The sequence below is a fragment of the Gobio gobio genome (assembly GCF_949357685.1).
Source record: "Gobio gobio genome assembly, chromosome: 10".
NCBI classification, from domain to species: Eukaryota; Metazoa; Chordata; class Actinopteri; order Cypriniformes; family Gobionidae; genus Gobio; species Gobio gobio.
The window spans coordinates 46,854,266-46,873,036 of NC_137116.1; the positions used below are offsets into that span (position 1 = coordinate 46,854,266).

Genomic DNA, 18,771 nt, shown 5'->3' on the forward strand with positions numbered 1-18,771 from the left:
GTAGTGTCTTTCAGGAAGGTAAACATTAGTGAAAATGTTCTTCGTCTGAACACAAAGGGATTTTTGTTTCACAGCCTTCCAATCGGCCGGAGGAGGAGTTCTAAGACTTTGTGGCTGTTCCTGGGAACGGAACAGCTCTAGTTTACACACACAGGCATCATCTCGCAACAAAGTCAGTTCAACATGGTCAGCCGGTGAGTAATGGAACTTTTCACCCTCAGTCAAACTGCTCAGACTGTGCGAATGTTTTTTGGTAGGGGAAAACATTCTGAATTCGTTGTAAATGTTGTTGGAAAATGTATTTTAAAGTTTTCTTTTAAAAATGTATGTTTCTTATTAATTTGTTTCCTTTAAGCTTTATATAATAACTTATAAGTTAGAAGAATGCCCTTAACATGTTTAGTTGTTTTGATTTTTTCCCCCATGTTACCTCATTCTAACTCATTATGCTAAAAATGTGGACATCTGTTTTCATTCACAGTCTTGAACACACAGCCAGTGGCTATAAAAAAATCTTTGAGACATGTGAAGAGTTAGCTGAGCCAATTCCTGCTCATGTCTCAGGTTTGTAATATTATAAATCAAGCATTTTCAATTTTTGATACTTTTTTTTAATTTTCTCAATGCTTTATTGAAGGGAAAATGCTTTTTCATCTGTGGCTGATGTAAATGTCTCGTAGCCTTTGATACGGGAGCTGTTTTATAGCCATTTGGGGACTGAAGAATTTGTTTGGTCTCTCTCTCTCTCGCTCTCAGGCAAAATCCCTGCATGGCTCACTGGTAGTCTGCTCCGCATGGGCCCTGGGCTCTTTGAGGTTGGAGATGAACCTTTCTACCACCTTTTTGATGGACAGGCTCTTATGCACAAGTTTGACCTGAAGGATGGATGTGTCACCTATCACCGCAGGTAAAACTCTCTGTTTATTGTGCAGTAATGCCCAAATATATAAATAAATTGCAACCCAAGTTGAGTTTATGACTACCTAAATGTTTCGCAATAATGGTAACACTTTATTTGATAGTCCACCTCATACATTCTCTATAAGCATCTTCACAACTACCAGTCTTTAGAGTATAAGTTGATTGTCTGCTTAATGTCTGCTAACACTTTATTTTGATGTACTTTGCAAGTACACGTCAACTCATTCTACTAACCCTAACCTAACAGTCTACTAATATTTGAATGTGAGTTAGTTGGCATGTAGTTGCAAAGTTACTTCTAGATAGTAGAATGTCTAAAGTGTTGAAATGCCTCATATCCTGAACTGATTTGTATAGTACATTAAAGAACTGAGATTTTACTTACAATGCATATTAACTGGCGTCTTGAACATCAGGTTTATCAGAACTGATGCTTATGTGAGAGACACGACGGAGAAAAGGGTGGTGATCACAGAGTTTGGCACTGCTGCGTATCCAGATCCATGCAAAAACATATTTTCCAGGTCTGGAAAGTATTTTCTGTTCAATTTAAATTGGGTATAGAATAATGATGCCATAAAAATATTTACTCTCAAAAATGACTCCACTTTTGGTATAGGTTTTTCACTTACTTTCAAGGCATTGAGGTGACAGACAACTGCCTTGTCAACATCTACCCCATCGGTGAGGACTTCTATGCCTGCACGGAAACCAACTACATAACCAAAGTCGATCCGGAGACCCTCGAAACGATAAAAAAGGTAGGCTTTTGGGTTGCACTTTAAATTGATGATCCCTTTGGACTTGCACCTACATGTCAGCTAACTCTGATTTGATTATTAGTATACTATAAGGGGTAGGTTTAGGGTTAGAGAATAAGTTGACATGCTTGCAAAGTTACTTATCGTCACTAATGTCTGTTGGAGGACCATCACAGTAGCAGAAATTAAGTCTGCTAATACTAATGAGAGTAAGTTCACATGGAGGTGCAATGTAGTCAACAGAATGTCTAAAGGGGACCATCAAAACTGTTCTGTTGCCTAGTTTTTAGCCCATTAACAAAAGCATAAATACTTTTCCATTTCTACTTGCCCATAGGTGGACCTCTGCAATTATCTCTCAGTCAATGGTGTGACTGCACATCCACATACTGAACCGGACGGGACTGTATATAACATTGGTAACTGCTTTGGGAAGAACATGTCGCTGGCCTACAACATTGTCAAGATCCCTCCACCACAAGAAGGTTGGTATAATGCTTTGTTGACATAAAAGGATCTTATTAATGCTTTATAAGGAGGTGTTTTACTTTTTTTATTATTTGTTTAATCAGATAAATCCGATCCAATTGAGAAGTCAAAGGTTTTGGTTCAGTTTCCAAGCAGTGAGAGGTTTAAACCATCCTACGTCCATAGGTAATATACAGTATGAAGTATAATACAGTATAAATATAATCTTCTTTATTATTAAAATAATATTCTTTATAACTACTAATTTAATAATATATATTATACAGCTTTGGCATGACGGAGAACTACTTTGTGTTTGTTGAGACCCCGGTGAAGATCAATCTGCTAAAATTTCTGACTTCTTGGAGCATCAGAGGGACAAATTACATGGACTGCTTTGAGTCAAATGACAGAATGGGTGTAAGTTCGAGCTCAGTGGCATTATATCTCCTTCGTTAAATAATTATACGTTTGGGAAACCAAAATTTTTTTGCTTCATTCTCTTTATTTGGTTGCATTCCCAGACATGGTTTCATCTGGCAACCAAGAATCCTGGAGAATACATCAACCACAAATTCAGAACATCTGCTTTTAATGTTTTCCATCACATTAACTGTTTTGAGGACCAAGGTTTTATTGTTGTTGACCTGTGCACTTGGAAAGGGTATGATGACTTGTTATTTATATTTATTGAAGCTTTAGCTAACATCTCAAAATGCCCAGATAACACTTTGCACATGCTTTTGATATTGGCCATAAACATGGCAGGGGAAGAGAAAATGTGAGACAATGGTGATCATCTGTGGTCCCCTTCTTTTGATTGACAGGCATGACTTTGTGTATAATTATCTATACTTGGCAAACTTGAAGCAAAACTGGGAGGAAGTCAAAAAAGCAGCCATGAGCGCTCCACAGCCAGAGGTGCGGAGATACGTGCTTCCACTGGACATCCACAGGGTAAGAGATATCGGTGTTATTTTAGATACTATTAGAATTTTACTAAGAGTTTGAATTCATTTTCATTTTTACATTTTCTGTTTTAATTTTAATTGTAAAGTTTTAGTAATTTAGTTTTTTTGTGTGTAATTTTTCTTCATTTTTGTTTTGCTGTCAAATCGATTAATTGCATTTTAATTGCATCTAACAAAAGTTATAATAAAAAAGTTATAGCTGCTTTGAAACTATATGTATTGTGAACGGTGCTATACAAATAAATGTGAATTGGGTGTGTGTGTGTGTGTGTGTGTGTGTGTGTGTAATCGATTTGACAGCACTAGTTTTTTATGTCTATAGTTTTTATAAATTTTTATTTTAGTTTTAGTACATTAAGTTAAAATAAAGAGAGAAAAAAATGCTTGGCGACTAGATGAAATAAAAAATTAGTTTTTTTTAAATATTGTATTTCAAGTAACAACATTTTATATTTTAATTGTAAAGTTTTAGTCATTTTGTTGGTTTTGTCATTTTTATTTTTTATATGTCTATATAGTTTTTATAAATTTTTATTTTAGGTTTAGTTTGTCATTTTAGTACATCAATTAACTAAATAAAAATGAGAAATGATTCCTTGGTAACTAGCTGAAATAAATATATATATATTTAAATATTTTATTTTATTTCAAGTTAACATATGCACTATATTGCAAAAAGTATTGGGATACCAAGTGTAAAGTTTGGTGGAGGGGGGATTATGGTGTGGGTTGTTTTTCAGGGGTCGGCCCCTTTGTTCCAGTGAAAGGAACTCTTAATGCTTCAGCATACCAAGACATTTTGGACAATTTCATGCTCCCAACTTTGTGGGAACAGTTTGGGGATGGCCCCATCCTGTTCCAACATGACTGCGCACCAGTGCACAAAGCAAGGTCCTGACCTCAATCCAATAGAACACCTTTGGGATGAATTAGAGTGGAGACTGCGAGCCAGTCCTGCTCGTCCAACATCAGTGCCTGACCTCACAAATGCGCTTCTAGAAAAATAGTAAAAAATTCCAATAAAAACACTCGTAAACCTTGTGGAAAGCCTTCCCAGAAGAGTTAAAGCTGTTATAGCTGCAAAGGGTTGGCCACTCCATATTAAACCCTGCGGATTAAGAATGGGATGTCATTAAAGTTCATGTGCATGTAAAGGGAGTCCCAAAACTTTTGGCAATATAGTGTATTTTGTATGGTTTTAGTTTAACCCTGGATATCATCATCCTTCTTGACCTCAGGAGCAATTAGATTGACTTCAGTTTGTTTCTTGATCTTTTTGTCTCTGTCCTTCCAATCCAAAAATGCATTCCTTTATTTGAACAGTCTTTTAATTAGTTTATTCCTTTGTTTTTGCAGGAAGAGCAGGGGAAGAATTTGGTTTCTCTCCCATACACCACAGCAACTGCGGTCATGTGCAGTGATGGAAGTGTTTGGCTCGAACCTGAGGTTCTTTTCTCTGGACCGCGTCAGGGTAAATATCCAACAGAAAATGTCACAAGTAGTTACCCTTAACCGGCATCTTCCATGAATATGGTCAACTTTGGTGTCCATTTCAATTTTAAACATTAGATGCACAAATCCCATGTTTTTTGGATTCTGCAATCAATTAGATATAACAACATAAGAATTATTATTATTTTGATTATTATATTGACATTCAATACTTAAAATTGTAATAATGGAATACTTAAATATTTAAACGTAAATATGCATAAAATATTATTTAACCAATAGATTCAATAGAAGCATTTTCCCCCTGGGTCTTTTTGTGTTTCAGCTTTTGAGTTTCCTCAGATCAACTACAGCAAATACAGTGGGAAAGAGTACACCTTTGCTTATGGACTCGGGCTAAACCACTTTATTCCAGACCGGGTAGGTGTGACATGGTAGAGAGAAAAAAAATTAATGTCAACATTTGCTCCATGTGTGATTTGTTGTATTTTTGTGGGGTTTTAGATTTGCAAGTTGAATGTGAAAAGCAAAGAAACATGGGTATGGCAGGAGCCAGATGCCTATCCATCCGAAGCACTGTTTGTGCAAAGCCCTGATGCTAAAGATGAAGATGACGGTAAATCCTAACCTGTTACTGTACAAACATATATTTGGGGTCAGTTTATTCTCTTGACATGAATAAATCTTTCTTCTGCTTTTCTCAGGTGTTCTTCTGAGTATTGTAGTGAAACCAGGAGTTTCCCAGAGGCCAGCGTTCCTCCTCATTCTCAATGCCGCTGACCTGACAGAAATAGCACGTGCAGAGGTTGATGTCATCATTCCTGTCACTCTCCATGGCATGTACAAACCTTAGAGGATCATAAACAGGACTTTGTATGTCGGTAAACAGACAGTTTAGTTTACATGTAATATAATTTCATGTCATTGTTGCTGTTTTAATTGGGCCAGTTATATGACCTGATATGCTTATAATGCTACAGCTTTTTGGTAATGTGTACTGTAAGAATCGACTTCTACAACTTTTTTTTTGTTTCAAAAATATACTTTCTACTTCACTGTTTATTTATTCACAAGTAAAATTCCATAAGTACACAATTGTTTATTTTACATCAGCCATAAAATAACAACAAGAAGGCACTGCTTGTGATTACAGGCAACTTGTCATTAAAATAAAGATATGGGTGTAAATGTATTACTTTAATAAAAGACCTTATACAAGTTTATAAAGTCCACTGAGGTTTCTGGTAGTGTTACAGTCGGAGGAAAGGAGTCCTCATCTTCTCTCTGGACAATTGATACTCTTGTTGCTTAATGATTTTCAGACACTTGCTCAAAACCTAACAAAAGGAAACAGAAGTATATATTTTATAGAGATTTTATTTTCAAACTTAAGAGTGCAATACACAGTCTGAAGAAAATCCAATTGATTTATGGGTAACACTATAGAATAATGGTCATTAGTTAACTACATTAGTTAACATGAACTAATAATGAACTGCACTTCTAAAGCATTTATTTATCTTTGTTAATGTTAATTTCAACATTTACTAATGCTTTATTAAAATCTTGTTAACATTAGTTAATTCAGTGTGAACTAACATGAACAAACCATGAACAGCTGGATTTATATTAAGTAACGTTAACAAAGATGATCAAATACAGTAACAAATGTATTGCTCATGGTTAGTTCATGTTAGTTAATACATTAACTTATGTTAACTAATGACCATTATTCTAAAGTGTTACCGATTTATGTCTATAATTATGAATAATAGTTGATAATATAACTTTATTTACTATAAATGATTTATCCATGCACATCATTATTTTTTTCTATGTGCTAATTATTTCATCAGAATAACGTCCCCTCCCTCTTGCAATGACATATTTTCTCTGATGATGTGTTTACTGGCACGAGGGCGGGACAACCGGTCACTCTCATGACATTACACCAATAGCAAACCACGACCATCCAATCAATTCCTGACAGACAAAATCTAGTCCCGCCCTACAAGAAGGGGTTTGTTGCAGTCATTGCATTATTGCATTAGATTACAAAATATAAAAAATGTTGGGTTATTATAAAAAATATAAAATAAGAGCACTAGTTTTGTCTTTTTAAAGGAACACGCCGACTTTAGCTTATTCACCATATCCCCCAGAGTTAGAGAAGTCCATACATACCATTCTCATCTCCGTGCGTGCCATAACTCTGTCTGACGCACCCACCGCTAGCCTAGCTTAGCACAAAGACTGGCGGTAAACGAGTGATAAATAAGTGATAAAAAAACCCACCAACATTTCCTATTTACATGTTGTGATGTGTATAGTTACATTGTGTACTAAGACCGACGGAAAATGAAAAGTTCTGATTTTCTAGACCGATATGGCTAAGAGCTATACTCTCATTCCTGCGTAGTAATCATGGAACTTTGCTGCCGTACCATGGGGGTGCAGCGGCGCAATGATATTACGCAGCGCCTGAAAACAGGCTAACTTCTGTCAACATAACAAACGTGACAACCTGCTTGCACAGAGAGCATGCTGGGGACTATTTTCAGGCATTGTAATATCATTGCGCTTGCTGCATCCATGGTTGGTACGGCAGCAAAGTTCCTTGATCATACGCAGGAATGAGAGTATAGCTCTTAGCCATATCGGTCTAGAAAATCGCAAATTTTCATTTTCCGTTGGTCTTAGTACACTATGTAACTATACACATCACAACATGTAAATAGGAAAATGTTGGCGTTATTTTGTCACTTATTGAGCAGTAGGCTAGATGGAGCCGTTACCTCCTGTCTTTGTGCTAAGCTAGGCTAGCGGTGGGTGCGTCAGACAGAGTTATGGCACGCATGGAGATGAGAATGGCATGTATAGACTTATCTAACTCTGGGGGATACGGTGAATAAGCTAAAGTCCCAAAAAGTCGGCGTGTTCTTTTAAGGCATCCAATGCTGTTAGCGCTTGGGTTTACTTAAAGGTGGGGTAAGTGGTATTTCAAAACAGCTTTAGAAAAGTGTCTCAGGCCGAGTACCAAAACAAACGTATAGCCAATCAGCAGTAAGGGGCGTGTCTACTAATGACGGGGAGAAGAGAGTGCTCAGTGCACGTCATTATTCAAAAGACACGACACAGGAAGGACATTAGCCGAGCGACGACAGAAAGAGAGAGATGGCAGATAAAAAACAAATGTGGAAGATGTCTGTGGAACAAAAGAAGGCTTACGATCAGGCAAGAAGTATCAGCTTTCCAGCGCTGGAGAGAACTCAAGGAGCGAAGGCCGAGGTTGCTTTATTCAGCGATTATAATTACCAATTTATTTCCACACCGTATAAGCCTGGAGTGTCTAAACCTCCTCACTGTCTGTTTCAAGCGTCAGCCCGAAAAGTAAGACAATAAACTCCTAATATATGTTGGGTCCTCTTTTCGTAATCGATAGAACCCTCTAATCTTGTCATAATTATAATATATTCGTTAGTTGGACTGTCGTGCTCGTGCTATCGAGTTGTTCATGAGAACTGTGTTTGTGTTTTTGGGATGTAAGGGATGACTTTTTCACTGAACATTCGACCTGGATTACCATAGTAACACACATTGCTTTCACTTATTGATGACATCATACCCTCGGCCGGCTGGCACAGCAGATTCCGCCATAGTCGTTGCCTGCGTTAGGTATGTGTGGGGCGGAGCTATCAAAATAGGGGCTTGTTTGTTTTGGTGATTTGAAATCAACATCGGTTACCAGAAAGCACATACCCCTCCTTTAAGTGAATCCACTGAAAACCTCAACATCTGCTTTTCATTAAGGCCGTCCAGTGAAAAGTTTGGATCCTGTGCTTTTTGGTCTATAATTTGTAACAGTTAAAATGCATTATCTGAACCACATAGAAATGGGCTTTCTCTTTTCTTTTACCTTTCTGGTGTCTTGAGGTAGAATAACACCATCATCCCACAGTCTGCCGGTGGAAAAGAATGCTGAACTTTCTTCCTCCAACCTTTACACAGACATAAATAATTCTTTCATTTTTCATACACCTTTTTATGCACCTTAACAGCCAGTTATGGACATCATGTTTCACTTGCTCTTACATCTCATTAATCTGTGTGATTTCCTCTTCACTCTGCACAAATGCATCTGAGTGGCCTGGGGCCAAAATCGACACTCTGGCATTGGGCCACAGGAACAGGAAGTTAGGGTCAAAGGCCCTTCCACACTAAAAAAAGTGTTCAGAAACATTTGAAATGTATTAAACTACTCATTGTGTCTTTAATACACATCAAAATGATGGATTTACAGACCGACCATAGCATAGCTGTCACCTCCATGACATCCTCCAATAACCACAGTCATTTTGGGAACAGAAGCACAAGCCACAGCAGACATCATGGAACCCTGAGCCTTCAGTCTGTTAGTGTTGGACTCTGCCTAAGAGCGATGGAAAAGAGAAAGAGAGGTTAAGAGGAATGAAGGGAGGGAGGGAGAAAAGAGAGCAAGTAACCAAGTAAAACAAGATGGCGTGTGAGCAAGGCCAGATATCATTCCATTAAAAAAACATCTTTGTATCAAAGTGGAAACTACTGCAGTTTTCTGTATATCACATGCATGTTTATCACAGAAGTTTTTTGAGTATAAAAAAAAATTATTTCAGTGCCTGAAATGCTTTGATCATGGATTCGGTTTCTCTAGTCTAAACCCTGCTTCAGAGAGCCGTATTTGCTCTGATTGGTCAGATGGCCCAGTCTGTTGTGATTGGTCTACTGCTTGCAGTACGTGTCCAAAACAAGACACCCATTACCATATCTGAATTTCAGCTCTGGACGCTTCCTCAGCACTTGTATACAGTACAGTATACATTCGAACAGTAATGATGCCGTTGGTCCAATAACATATCAATTCAAGCCCGAGTCCTCATTCTTTGGAAGTGCATGCAAGTGAATTTGTGCATAAACACATATTTTCGAAATGTCGACAACACAAACCAAACTCTTCCAGGCTTCAGCTACAACTGCAGTGTTTGAGGGTGAGCCAAAGTAGACGTTGTTCATAGGCAGCCAATGAAGAGCATATAACACTTTATAACACAATTCTGACTTTATAAAGCACAATTCTGACTTTATAACACACAATTCTGACTATAACACACAATTCTGACTTTATAACATAATTCTGACTTTATAACACAATTCTGACTTTATAACTCACAATTCTGACTTTATAACTCTCAATTCTGACTTTATAACTCACAATTCTGACTTTATAACACAATCCTGACTTTATAACTCACAATTCTAACTTTATAACACAATTCTGACTTTATAACACACAATTCTGACTTTATAACTCACAATTCTGACTTTATAACACACAGTTCTGACTTTATAACTCACAATTCTGACTTTATAACTCTCAATTCTTGACTTTATAACTCACAATTCTGACTTTATAACACAATTCTGACTTTATAACTCACAATTCTGACATTATAACTCACAATTCTAACTTTATAACTCACAATTCTGACTTTATAACTCTCAATTCTTGACTTTATAACTCACAATTCTGACTTTATAACACAATTCTGACTTTATAACACAATTCTGACTTTATAACTCACAATTCTGACATTATAACTCACAATTCTAACTTTATAACTCACAATTCTGACTTTATAACTCACAATTCTGACTTTATAACTCACAATTCTGACTTTATAACACAATTCTGACTTTATAACTCACAATTCTGACATTATAACTCACAATTCTAACTTTATAACTCACAATTCTGACTTTATAACTCACAATTCTGACTTTATAACACAATTCTGACTTTATAACTCACAATTCTGGCTTTATATCACGCAATTATGACTTTATAACTCACAATTCTGACTTTATAACTCACAATTCTGGCTTTATATCACGCAATTATGACTTTATAACTCACAATTCTGACTTTATAACTCACAATTCTGGCTTTATATCACGCAATAATGACTTTATAACTCACAATTCACATTTGTGAGATAAAAAGTTGCAATTATCTTTTAAAATGTTTTATTCTGTGGCAGAAACAAGCTTCCATAGCTATATAACACACTACAACAAAGATAGTATCTGAACAAGGATAATGGGGCACTTTTAAATGATGGAAAGTCTGCATATAAATGTTTTCTGATGCACCTTGGTTTGTGAGAGTGTGTGTGCAGGTTCAGGTGCCGTGTTCTGCATGAAGATGAGAGGGATGTCCCTCTGGTCACACAGCTGAACAAAGTGACTGCCTTTCAGGGAAGCTTCATACGTCAGCTCTCCGTTATTTGCCACAATTCCAATCTGATGTCTGAAGATTGAGAGGATGAATAAAACCAGTCTTACATTTAATCATAGAAAAGAAAGAAATTGCATTCTCAAAAGTGAACGGAAGTCTGCTGCTAATGTAAAACTGACAAGACACTGTGATGATTTGTTCTGAGTGGTTGCCAGGGCATTGCTATGTGGTTGTCAAGCTGTTCAGAGTGTTTGCATGTAGCTATGCAGTCATTAGGGTCTTCTGGGTGGCTGTTAACTGATGGAAGTGATATTCTGGCTCATTCAGTGTACATTTCTCAGATTTTATGTTTTAATGTTCACTGGGTGAAAATGTTATGTCTGATGGCTTAAAAAAACTCTTCTCAACAGGAAACACAATCAAGATACAATTCATACCCGTAGCACAAACAAAGTGGTATAAACTGAATGGAAACTCTAAGTATGAGCAATAGTGATGATTGCTATGGCAAACACTGCTAATCAAGTTAAGGTAAAAGTTAAAATGGTAACACTTTACAATAATGTCTCAATTTTTAACATTAGTTAGTGTATTAACTAACATGAAATAACAATAAGCAATACATTTGTTACACTATTAATCTTTGTTAATGTTAGTCGTTCATTGTTTGTTCACAGTGCATTAACTAATGTAACAAATACAACTTTTGATTCGAATAATGTATTAGTGAATTTTAAAATTAACATTAACTTAGATTAATAAATGCTGTATTGTTCATTCTTAGTTCATGTTAACTAAAGATAATGTTAACTAATGAAACCTTATTGTAAAGTGTTACCGTAAAAAATTTAAATACAGAGTACATTTGTTAAACATGACGTAACCCTCAATAACCATTTTTTTCTAAGCATCTCTGATGTATGTTTATCCTTTTGGTTTCACATCGCTATGGCAACAAAAAAGCTCTCAGAGACGCTCTTTGTTTAATTGAATAAAAGATGCCTGAGGAGATTAGCTCCCCGTGGTCTGAACTCTCAGTAGAAAAAGATTCCTTCTCCTTATCCACATCCTGTTCAGATCTGATTGGTCAGATTTACAGGAGCATAAAATCTAATTTTCAAGTTAATAGGGTTAACTGTTTTAGCTTTACATTCATTTTTCTACCATGTTACTGTCCAAGCGGTGTCCTGAAACAAGTTATGCACTTAATGTTGTATTGTAATACTGGGATATAAAGTTGCATTTTGATGACATTTTCAGTTTGTAGAAAGACATATATCCAAAACATATTTAAAAAAAAACTCAAAATACCATTACCCTTCAATTCTGGCAAACCCAGTGAGGAGGGTGGTACCATAACGGGCCTTGAACTCCTGAAACCGACTACCATCTGTCAGGCGACTCACAATCTAAACAGAGTTGAAAGAAAGAAATGAGTAAATGAACACCCACACAAACCATGTGAAATGTCAGCAGCATGTATTGTGTAAGTCTAAAACTATGCATGTGCATGGGTCCTTACAAGTCTGACATCCATGCTGTGATTGTAGCAACGAGGTGCAAGACCCATGAGATCGTCCGTGCTGTACAGGGGCTCCTCAACCTGAGTGTCGTCTTCTTCTGGGAGCTCATAGTTTAGGGTGGAGATGATGTTTCTGGTATACTCATATGCCTCATTCTCTGCTATGGCAAAATGGTCGACACAGCCACTCACTCTGGAGATATAGGCAAGGAGAAATCAAATTTTCAATAAAAAATAGATGCAATGTCTTCATCAGCTAAGCAATCCAACGCTCTCCATTGACTTTGCATTGCGTGAAGCGCCTGCTTGTCATTTCGGACTTATAACAAAAAACAGAACAATGTCTAAAAGCTGATATGTGACAAGGTGTACAGCAAACAAGCTAAAAAACACAGAAAATAAATTTTTATGAGCTGTCGACCCAAAAAAACGAGCGTTTAAGGAGACAAAAGGGGAGACAGGCAATAAGACGTGAACCTTCAGCAGGAAGAATGGGTCAAATTTGGGATCCTGACACTCAGTATGCCTCAGTATGCCTATGTGTACAGTAAACATTTTGTGACAGGCAAGTCAAATATCCAAATGTCAGTTTTATATATTATATTTCCTGTCGCTGATTACGTTCCCCTCCAGTGGGCGTAGTTCTCAGTGTAATATACCATATATATATATATATATATATATATGTCTCGCTCTGTCTCAATTGCCTGTATCCACTTTTTGGTCCCTAAACGCTCGTTTTTTGGGTCAACAGCGTATAAAAACTTCTGGGTTTTTCGTTCTGGGTTGTTTAGCTTGTTTGCTGTACACATATCAGCATTTATACATTGTTCTGTTTTTTGTTATAAGTCAAAAATGACAAGGAGGCCACTTCACGCAATACAAAGTCAATGGAGAGCGTTGGATTGATTCCCCCCTGGTGGGCGTGGTCTTCAGATTATGACACGTGTCGCTCCGTCTCTATATATCCCACCCACTAACAGGTGCTGTGATGAAGAGATAATCAGTGTTATTCACTGTCATAATGTTATGCCTGATTGGTGTATATTATATTATACACTCACCTAAAGGATTATTAGGACCTCAATACTAATACTGTGTTTGACCCTCTTTCGCATTCAGAACTGCCTTAATTCTACGTGGCATTGACTCAACAAGGTGCTGAAAGCATTCTTTAGAAATGTTGGCCCATATTGATAGGATAGCATCTTGCAGTTGATGGAGATTTGTGGGATGCACATCTAGGGCACGAAGCTCCCGTTCCACCACATCCCAAAGATGCTCTATTGGGTTGAGATCTGGTGACTGTGGGGGCCATTTTAGTACAGTGAACTCATTGTCATGTTCAAGAAACCAATTTGAAATGATTCGAGCTTTGTGACATGGTGCATTATCCTGCTGGAAGTAGCCATCAGAGGATGGGTACATGGTGGTCATAAAGGGATGGACATGGTAAGAAACAATGCTCAGGTAGGCCGTGGCATTTAAACGATGCCCAATTGGCACTAAGGGGCCTAAAGTGTGCCAAGAAAACATCCCCCACACCATTACACCACCACCACCAGCCTGCACAGTGGTAACCAGAAATCGAGGCTCATCAGACCAGGCAACATTTTTCCAGTCTTCAACTGTCCAATTTTGGTGAGCTCGTGCAAATTGTAGCCTCTTTTTCTTATTTGTAGTGGAGATGAGTGGTACCCGGTGGGGTCTTCTGCTGTTGTAGCCCATCCACCTCAAGGTTGTGCGTGTTGTGGCTTCACAAATGCTTTGCTGCATACCTCGGTTGTAACGAGTGGTTATTTCAGTCAAAGTTGCTCTTCTATCAGCTTGAATCAGTCAGCCCATTCTCCTCTGACCTCTAGCATCAACAAGGCATTTTCGCCCACAAGACTGCCGCATACTGGATGTTTTTCCCTTTTCACACCATTCTTTGTAAACCCTAGAAATGGTTGTGCGTGAAACCCAGTAACTGAGCAGATTGTGAAATACTCAGACCGTCTGGCACCAACAACCATGCCACGCTCAAAATTGCTTAAATCACCTTTCTTTCCAATTCTGACATTCAGTTTGGAGTTCAGGAGATTGTCTTGACCAGGACCACACCCCTAAATGCATTGAAGCAACTGCCATGTGATTGGTTTATTAGATAATTGCATTAATGAGAAATTTAACAGGTGTTCCTAATAATCCTTTAGGTGAGTGTATTATTGGAGGTATGCAACTGCTTTATGTTTGAATACTCTATTCTGCTTTAACAATCTGACAATCAGCCAGGCAAAGCTGGGTGGCATTGGTCTGTCTGAAAAGCACCACATATTCATCAATACTACTCATAAATCAATAACATGGTTGTGTAAATATGGGAATTGAGAACCACAGCTCTGGAGATCAACATGTAAGAGAATGCAATTATACAATGGAAACATACTCTGAGTGTAGCCTGGCTCCTCCCAGGTCCTCTGGAGAAACCTCCTCCCCGGTTGCAGCCTTCACCAAGGGTGGACCTCCTAAAAATATTGTTCCTATTCTGTGGACAATCACCGCCTCCTCAGACATAGTGGGGACATAGGCCCCACCAGCTGTGCATGACCCACACACTACTGACACCTAGAGGTCAAGACATCACATCGCATCAGATCAAATATTCAGCATTACACATTATTATGCATTAATACTGTATATTCTATTTTAATACCTGAGGAATCTTCATTGCTGACATAACTGCTTCATTATAAAAGGTGCGTCCTCCATGGTTTTTATCAGGAAAGATCTCTGACTATCGAAAGAGCAATTGCACAACCATTAATGCACCATTAAGAGATTTCAGAGAAATTAAAATGCAAGTTACCTGAAGAGGCAGAAATGCACCACCACTGTCCACCAAGTAAACGAAAGGCAAACGATTCTGCATAGCCACAACTTGCGCCCTGAGCTGCTTTTTAACTGTTATAGGATACGCCGTACCTCCTTTCACAGTGGCGTCATTCGCACTGAACATGCACCAAAGTCCATTAATTTTACCAATTCCTGTGAAAAACAAATAACACTGTTACTAAGGAAGCAGTTTGAGAGCAATACCTATGCACAAATATTTTAACATTAATTAATGTTTAATAAGTCTAATAATATTATGTCTAACAAAAATACAGAATTAATAAATAAATAACCCTCGCACACTTGAATGGTTGCAAGAGGGTGCACTGAACAACATAAACATTTGGGGGGGAGAAAAAAGGCATATTTATTTGGTTTTATTATTATTAATTATTATTATTTAATGAATATTAACAATATTTATTTATTTCGATTGCAAAGTTTCAGTCATGCAATCTCGATTCAAATGACAAAATTCAAAAGCTTCAAAAAGAAGCATTAAAGGATTTTTCTCCTTTCAATGCCTGCTATTTGTTTATTGGTTTATTTTATGTTATTTCTTTTTTTATAAACCATAACACTTTTCTCTGTATTTTGTATTCCTGTACCTGTGAGACAGCCTGCTGCTGGAATGTCTCCATAGGGCAGACCAAGGCCAGCGAAAGGAGAAAGTTCTAAATAATCTTCATCATCCAGCAGCATGCGGAGTCTATCTCGCACCAGAACCTTTCGATTCCTCTGCGTATGCCGTGCTATAGCGTTTTCACCACCCCCCTTCATTACTTTTTCCTTGTGTTCAAGGTATCTGATGAAATAAGACAACATTACATGGGGCGAATATCCCTTTTATGATACATTTTTTGATAAGGGAATTATTGTAATGTAATGGTGATGATACACAGGGCAACTTTTTGAGCAATGTTACTAGGCAATGTTGCCGTCAACGGGCAACAAGGTAAGACACAGGGCCCATGACCGATTTAAAGTATCCAGATAGAAATTTGCTGCCCATTCCCAATGGGAAAGTGGCCAAGCAACATTGCTTTGTAACATTGTCCAGCAACATTGCTCAAAAAAGTTGCCCCATGTATCATCACCTTAAGGGTAAACATCTTCAATGAATGTAAATCAGATTTACTTTTGTTGACAGATCCGGCTGTTCCTGAGATTCGCTTCATATACATGTCTGTGTGCTGGCTGAAATGCTCCATCTATAACGGGAAAGGCACTTGGCAGGCGTCTGGAACTCACACAGCGGTGTGATGCTGCTGGCTGATGTGTCCTATGTGTCAAGGGTTGCCACAGACTGCCGGAAACAGGTGAGTGTGCGCAGTGGTCAATAGAGAATGATGCTCTAGTGAGATGTTTGAGTTTATTCCCTTTTATCTGGAAAGACCTGGTGAAATAAGAGACATGCATGTTATTTGAAGGCTTTAAGCCCAGCTTTATTATTAATAATAATATTAAATATAGTCTCTCATGCTCATCAAGCCTACATTCATTTGATCAAAAATACAGAAAAAAATTTAATATTGTGAAAGCTTATTTAAATTTAAAATAATGGTTTTCTGTTTTAATCAACTTTAAAATATAATTTATTTCTGTGATGCAAAGCTGAATTTTCATCAGCCATTACTCCAGTCTTCAGTGTCACATGATCCTTCAGAAATCATTCTAATATGATGATTTGATACTCCGTTATGATCAATGTTAGACATCAACGGTTGTGCTGCTTAACATTTTTAAAAGTTGAAAAGAACAGCATTTATTCAAAATCAGTTTTTATCAATTTAACACATCCTTGCTGAATAAAAGTATTAATTTCTTTCAAAAAGAAAGAAAACAAATTATTGACCCCAAACTTTTGAATGGTAGTGTATATTGTTACAAAAGATTTCGGGAGATACAATGGTAGTCAATGGCTGCCGACATCTGCTTGGTTACAAACATTCTTTCCAAATATCTTCCTTTGTGTTCAGCAGAAGAAAGAAATTCTTACAGGTTTGGAACAACTTGAGCGTTACTAAATAATTGAGAGAGCAATTAAATGTATGTGTAGTACAAAATAAAAATCTGCAAGTTCTGTTTACTTAAAGTTTGAATTTCTGATGTAACCAATTGCCAATTTTTTTTGGGTGGGGGGTAATATACGGGGGGGGGGGGGGTAATATACAATGTAATATATTAAAACAGAAAAACATTATTTTAAATTGTAATAATGTTTCACAATATTATTTTTTTTAGTTTTGATCAAATAAATGTAGGCTTGATAAGTATAAGAGACTTCTTTCGAAAACATTAAAAATAGTAATGTTTCCAAACTTTTGACAGGTAGCCTACTATGTATATTAATATTCATATATCATTATTATTTGTAACTCCGTGTACAATATATCACATTTGCGAGTAGGCCTACATCATTTAAATATTTGTATTCAGATCAGATGTAATATTATTTTCTAATTTAATTTAAACTTTTAAAAATAGCAATAACTTTATTATTACTTAAACTATTATTAGCCTATCGCTTTTCCAAACGACAGTATTACTGTAACAAGACAAGCCTGTGATGAATCTGAAGAACTGTAAAGAAGACACCTGAGACCTGACACTTGCTTATAACATAGTATTTCATCATTGATAGAATAGCTGGTATTTGTCAAAGCTGAAATTAAAGCGTTTCAAAGCTTTGTACACAAACATGCTTAATCTATCTCTGGAAGGAACGCGCAAGAAATATGAAGTGGCAGGTGTCAATGCTGCAATATTAGAGACAGAATACCCTGCACCAGGTAAACGTATATAAACGATAAATATAGTACAATATATCATCTTAAATAATGTTTCAATAATACATTTTAAGAAATTTACAAAACAACAAATCAATACCTTTGCATTAATCTTTGTGTTAAAAACGATTACAGTTTGCTGCATTATTATTCTTTCTTTATAAGTGTGTCAAAGGTCGTTATGAGCTCACTGGGATTGTAAAAGCAAAGAACTTTCTAAAACGGCGGAAGTAAATTAGTTTACTTTAACATTTAGCATGGTCTTACCTTAACACACAACAGTACATGATGAGAAGAGAGGTAGAAGTCTAAAATATTGAATTTGTTATAGTGTAACAAGAAAATAAGTCTGGAGGGAAACAAGTATAAAGGAACGTTTGTGTTTGCGATATAATGCACAGTTTACATAATGACATAATGGCCACTAGAGCGCAGTATACACTAGTAAATGAGTGTATACTACGTTAACCACCGACGTTTTTAGTTTTCATCAAGCCATAACGTACAGTAGCTAGTACGAGACATTCTATTCTATTCTATTCTATTCTATTCTATAGATTCCATGTATGCACTGTGCGGGAAAAAACAAAAAATTTTGTAGCCTACTAAGCATTTATTATATGTAGCATATAGTTAACTAAAACTATAAACAATTTCCGTTACTTGAATTAAAATAAATGTTAACTGGAATAATATAGAATAGGCCTTTAAAAAAGATACTTATTTTATTTCGGCTAAATTT

The 18,771-nt window shown here is 36.8% G+C and overlaps 2 protein-coding genes across 3 annotated transcripts; one reads left to right on the top strand and one right to left on the bottom strand.

The window, feature by feature from the left end:
• The first annotated feature begins 110 nt into the window (after positions 1 to 110).
• LOC307132775 (retinal Mueller cells isomerohydrolase) lies at positions 111 to 5,795 on the top strand. The gene is made up of 14 exons (XM_079827325.1): positions 111 to 194; positions 482 to 564; positions 757 to 907; positions 1,338 to 1,445; positions 1,541 to 1,682; positions 2,020 to 2,167; positions 2,255 to 2,336; positions 2,438 to 2,570; positions 2,675 to 2,814; positions 2,978 to 3,107; positions 4,478 to 4,592; positions 4,899 to 4,993; positions 5,078 to 5,189; positions 5,278 to 5,795. Exons 1-14 carry the CDS (start codon positions 184 to 186, stop codon positions 5,424 to 5,426), a joined length of 1,599 nt encoding a protein of 532 aa, XP_079683451.1. The 5' UTR covers positions 111 to 183; the 3' UTR covers positions 5,427 to 5,795.
• Positions 4,961 to 18,440, bottom strand: LOC307132774 (biotin-dependent 3-methylcrotonyl-coenzyme A carboxylase beta1 subunit). 2 transcript variants are annotated; one of them, XM_079827324.1, is made up of 14 exons: positions 18,297 to 18,440; positions 16,379 to 16,636; positions 15,849 to 16,045; positions 15,215 to 15,393; positions 15,062 to 15,142; positions 14,795 to 14,973; positions 12,367 to 12,559; positions 12,162 to 12,253; positions 10,760 to 10,916; positions 8,880 to 9,002; positions 8,666 to 8,790; positions 8,490 to 8,571; positions 5,783 to 5,910; positions 4,961 to 5,421 (listed from the first exon to the last, which is right to left on the bottom strand). In XM_079827324.1, exons 1-13 carry the CDS (start codon positions 18,314 to 18,316, stop codon positions 5,824 to 5,826), a joined length of 1,773 nt encoding a protein of 590 aa, XP_079683450.1. In that variant the 5' UTR covers positions 18,317 to 18,440; the 3' UTR covers positions 4,961 to 5,421; positions 5,783 to 5,823. The 2 variants fall into 2 exon arrangements, with proteins under 2 accessions (XP_079683450.1, XP_079683449.1); XM_079827323.1 differs by lacking the exon at positions 4,961 to 5,421 and having other exon boundaries at positions 5,607 to 5,910.
• Positions 18,441 to 18,771: the final 331 nt, after the last annotated feature.